Below are 5,523 nucleotides of genomic sequence, written 5' to 3'. Positions count from 1 at the left end.
AAAAATCTTGAATACATCATGCGGTAGGAAAACTAATGGAGAAAGGGGAACCTACCTGCGACTTTGAGAGCAAGTTTCACTGGTGAACAACCTGTAAACTGCTGAGATTTAATGTTCTTTGAAATTTAGATTTCTTCTCTAAGAAAAATATTTAAGTATTGTAATGCCAATTATGTGAAAGAAAATCTACTCTGTTTTATGCGAAAATCCTTCCTTGGCTCTGTTTCTCAACAGTTATTTTGAAGATCGAACGTGATTCCTCCTAATCCTAAAGAACAGCGCTGTCAGAAACGGAGTTGCCAAGATGAAGCATAAAAGATTGTCTGGGAACTCTGGTTTTTTGCCATGATGATGTATACCACCAAACCGTGTTGTATCTTTACTGATTTCCGCTGCATCATGATGAATTTGTACACTTGTTCATCCCAGGTAGAACATATATGAACAGACAAAACAAAAAGGCTAGTGAGCTTCTTCAATGACCTAAACGGGAATCTCCAGCGGTGGATCCATTAAACAAAGCAACCCTACTTCGCTTTGTTGTGAGAAGGATGAATGAATGCTCCGAGTACTTCACTTTGTTGGTAATACGAGGTAAATGGGGTTTGACACGCAGCAGATCATCTTTACAGAAACGTAGTACGGATCTTCTCATCATTACAACAATATTCCGGACTACAGAGCCAGGCCAAGGTGATCATAGACCTTATCTACAAGCTACAATTATGGTCGTTGGTGTTCTCTGGCGATTAATGCTTTTGAGTCGAAACAAACACCATCTCGATTTACTCCCAGACCTTGGGTTCACTCTACAGCTAGTTTCACGCGTAGTAAGAACAGTGCACGATGGATGGCGACTCCTCGTTGCGAGTCCCCGTCCCACCCGTAGCAAGAATGGCGCTTTGCATTGCGTGACGACGACGAAGAAGAGACAGTCCTCTCACCGCCACCACCGGCAAAATCCAGGAATCGCGTTCGAAGGAGTTGTTCCGCGCGCCAGCTGAAGGAAGAGTAACTACAAGCCAGCCTTATCGTGGAGCCACGAGGCCATACGGGAACATATGAGCCAACAGTAGGCGTGCCGAAAGACTACAACGATGGATCGACAAGCCATCATGTGACGGTGGAGCCGGCCAACGCAAAGATGCCTCTGGGGCTGATTCACCGGTGGTACCAGAAGATTGATTCCATCTCCGAGCTCAGTCTCACATTGCTCCATGCACCACCAAACCCTACCCCACGACAACCTGTCTCGCAGTTCCTCTTCTTCCATCAGAGTAAAGCAGCACCGAGCTTAATCAAATAGCAGCAGTAGTGAGTGCACGAAAGGTATTAACTCTGCGGGGGATGGGTCGCAGTCATGGGACCTTGCAACAGGCTGTTCTTGCTGCACATATATGGTGGGCGGCACAGTCGGTGGATCCATTATTGTTGTCATTTCTAGATTTCATCTCTACGGTGGCTGCGTGTTCATCAGCCCGACGAGTTACACGGTAACAGTGCGTGCAGCATGCGAGCGCATCGTGCTCCCCTTGTGCGGAGGAGAAAGTTAGCATGGTATGTATGCATATGGGACTGAGTTCGGGTACTATATATCATCCCAAGACACAAAGCTTGGATCCTATCAATCCCTGCAGGCCATACTGCTCTTCTGTAGAATAGTACGTGACTCCTCATGATCATGGGAACCCTCGTTGTCCTATATATGTGTAGTGGCTCACAACACAGTATCTTCTCCAGCAACGTATGGGAAAGTAGGTTGTTCCCCTGCGGTCATGGCGTGGTAAAGCGAAAAGAGTCCTCTCGTTTGAGGTTTCTCCCAAAACCATTGCCATGTATACGTACGCAGATCTCAACTCTATATATCTGTAAAATGAAAGTTCCTCCGGACATCAGATCTCTCCAAAATCCAACCCCTAAATTGCAGAATCTTTGTAGGGTTATGGAAATTAACACAAGGAAATGATGAGCATTGGTGTATCTTGGATCAACATTATCACTGTCATAGTTACCCATTCTCTCCTCGGTGTACTGCAATTAAAGTGAAGCCAAAGTGGACGTTGTCATCGTGTCCTATAGTTTCACCATTCCACGTTCATCGGATGCCAGTGAGGAGCCTGCGGTGAAACTAGAGTTTGCTATGGCTATAGCATGGTATATCCTTTCTTGTTGATGTGAAAAATATGTTGGTGGCCAAGAGACTGCGAAAGGGTTACCGGTGTCGAGAAGCAGAAGAGGTTGGAGCAGAAATGAGGATTTAACTTTCATCAGAGGTACTGCAACACACCATGATAATAATGAAGCTGCTAACTTTTTGGGTGCTATAAAAGCAAATGACAAGAAGGCAGAAGTCGAACCTGGCGATCTATCGAGGCTCTCTCTCTCTCTCTCTCTCTAGCGTGATCCTTCCTTCGTCTTCGGAGTGGAAGAAGAGCAGAAACGAGCCTCTTCATCTCTTTCCACAGCTTTCTTGAACTGTTGGAGTTGCAGAGGGTGGTGGGTGGATGGCGAACTCCAGCATAAGACAACAGTTCAGGAAAGCTGTGGGAATATATGCAGAGGCTGGAAGGATCGAGTCACAAGCATGGCTCCCGAACAAATGGTAAACGATGTTTGTGTTAGCTGGAGACTTGGAATTTATATTGATCGCCTTGTCTCAATCAATGCCTTATATTCTAGTCGAAGGCATCTGTAATAGATTGTGTAGATCCGTGGATTTACTGGCCGGATTGGAGTAATATCTCATGACATTAGAAAGCTCTCGAATGGAGTTCCTGGATGTTGTAGATTTTAGGTGGATATCTAGAAATTCCAATAGCAATAGCTACACACACACACACACACACACGCACAATCTAGAAATAATTTGATGCATAAGGATAAGGCTAGTTGCATTTCCTTAAATATTTAGGCATGGAGGAATGCATAAAATAAGGTTGTCAATCGGCTCTAAGTATCTTTTGTTTTGCATTTTTGTGGTTTCTATTCAATAATAAGCATGCCAATTTTGATAAGGATAGCATAATGGATGATTCATTACCCCAAAAATAAGTGATAGAAAAATGATTTGATTGAACAAAAGAGCACTAAATGATTTGCAGTTTCTTTTCTTATCTGATTTACAACTTTAATAAAAACATAATTTTCTGATTACTCTCTCTCTCTCTCTCTCTCTCAAAGCCAGTTGATGTGTAACTCAGGACACTCTTCTCATCCAGACTTGATTCTCTCTACTATCATAGTTTTGATACAAATTAATTCATCAAACAAATTGGTTTGAGCTCCATCTTGATCAATGATAATATATATAAATCTATCTACTTTTTTTTACAGATGATATGGAGAACACAAGGCTCATAAGAGTCCCTTCACAGAGATTCTACAAGTGTGCAAAGGTTATTCAAGTGGAAATGAGGACATCAAAAATAACATGAGGGAAAAAAACCCCTATATCTAATCTTAAGAAAGATTTCAGAGCCTTCCACAAAAATGTAGCAAATCCAAATAAGATCACATCTTCAATAGTGAAGATATCGTAAACATAGATATTGGATTGAATATAAATTTATATTATCGATAAGATAATAAGTCAGTTATTATCAAATCATGACAAATAGTATGAAAGTCAACTTATCACGAATTGATATTTGTAAGCCACTATATTTTTTTTATGAAAAAAAATCTGAAAAATCATATTGGAGTTTATGTTGCCCTAATTTAAATGATGGGACCATTGCACCTACAATTATTTTTTCTATTTAATTATGTAATCCTATTCTAATTGGATTTGGTGAAAATACATGATTAATATTCCTTGTCCCAATTCTAATAAAGGATAGGGAGAGTGAAGGATTATAAAATTTAGTATAAGATTATAACTCTAATTAATTTGATATTAGAGCTCGCTCATCTTAGCGAACCATCTAAAACTTGCAAAACCCCTTTGAGAATCAATGATAATTTCAAAAATGGAATAATATATTAAATCTTTTCTAATGATGTTTAATATGTTAAGTATTCCAATACTCCTTCTATTGTACATTATTAGCATATGCATCGCCTAAACCACAATACTACTTCTATTGTGATATGAGGCCTCAAGGCTCGACCACGTTTGTGGGCCTTCTACATCACTGTGCCACCCAAGTCGGATATGCACGAATCTTGAAGAGGATCGAACAGTGGCTTCTCGGTATTGCACACGTTGTACAGCGGATCCCAACTGTGGCTCGAGGCAATGGATGGGCGGTTAGTATGGTTTCACGCGGTTTCTTGAAGAGTCGCTACTTGGAGGGGCCGTCATTTCTGGGTTTGAGTGCACGAATCTTGAAGAGGATTGAACGGTTCTTTGTTTGTGCCGCACGCGTTTTACGTTGGATCCGAACCGTGGGTCCAGGCGATGGATGGGCCGTTACGATGGTTTCACGCGGTTTCGTGGATTCGGTGCTTCCAACCACGCGTATGATTCGTTGAAGTGGAGATATTAACGCCGTCGCTTATTCTTCTTCCTCCTCGACCGCTTCGCCACTCTTCCCCTTCTTCTTCTTCTTCTTCTTCTTCTTCTTCACAGTGAGAGGCGATGGAAATCCTCCTATTATTCGCCATATTTCTCTTCACCTGCGGCATCATCAACTACTACTGCTTCCTCCCCCGTTCGAAGTTAATACCATGGCTTTGCTCACTTCTTCCCGCTGCTTCCTCACCGCCAAAGCCAGTGGAAAGATGTTACAAGGAGGAGAAGGGAAACGAGGACGACAACATCGAGCTCCAGAGCATATTCTCGACCTTCGACAAGGATGGCGATGGCTTCATCACCGTAAAGGAGCTGGAGGAGTCGCTCAGGAGGTTGGGCCTCGCGGTCACGGGCAATGAGGCGATGCGTATGTTGGAAAGAGTCGATACCAATGGAGATTGCCTCATAGACCTCGGGGAGTTCCGCGAGCTGTACGCTGCGCTTGGGAGAGGTCAAGGACCAAGCGGTGGAGATGGTGGCGGAGAGGAGGAAGAAGAGACGGCTTTGAAAGAGGCCTTCGACGTCTTCGATGGTAACAGAGATGGGGTGATAGCAGCGGAGGAGCTGGCCACGGTGCTGACCTCGCTAGGGCTGAAGCAAGGGGCGAGGCTGGAGGACTGCAGAGATATGATAAGGAGGGTGGACAGGGATGGGGATGGCAAGGTGAGCTTCGATGAATTCAAGAAGATGATGAAGACGAAAGGTGGGAAGCTCCTTTGATCCTTTGTGTCGATCAGCTCCCTTGTGCTGCTATATGAACTTAGAGGGTGTAAATCCATAGAAGCTAACCCATGTCCAGTTCTTCTTCTTCTTTCTTTTTCCTTGTGCTGACCATTGCTCTCAAGTTATAAACAACCTGTTTTAATCATTTCAAGGAGAAGAAATATGTCGCTGCGGCTGCTGTGGCTTCTTCTTCTTCAGAAACTATGATGAGCTTTTGCTTTTTCTGTTATTTTCATGTTAGGAATCATGGTGCAGATGTGATATGACTCACAGTTGATGTTCTTGGA

General features: G+C 43.2%; 1 protein-coding gene across 1 annotated transcript; it reads left to right on the top strand.

The window, feature by feature from the left end:
* The first annotated feature begins 4,501 nt into the window (after nt 1-4,501).
* LOC103990074 (calmodulin-like protein 7) lies at nt 4,502-5,523 on the top strand. The gene has a single exon (XM_009409100.3). It carries the CDS (start codon nt 4,580-4,582, stop codon nt 5,231-5,233), a length of 654 nt encoding a protein of 217 aa, XP_009407375.2. The 5' UTR covers nt 4,502-4,579; the 3' UTR covers nt 5,234-5,523.

The sequence above is a fragment of the Musa acuminata genome, chromosome BXJ1-6 (assembly GCF_036884655.1).
Source record: "Musa acuminata AAA Group cultivar baxijiao chromosome BXJ1-6, Cavendish_Baxijiao_AAA, whole genome shotgun sequence".
Lineage (NCBI taxonomy): Eukaryota > Viridiplantae > Streptophyta > Magnoliopsida > Zingiberales > Musaceae > Musa > Musa acuminata.
The sequence above is the reverse complement of the archived record's forward strand: the minus strand, read 5'-3'. Positions and strand labels throughout refer to the sequence as shown.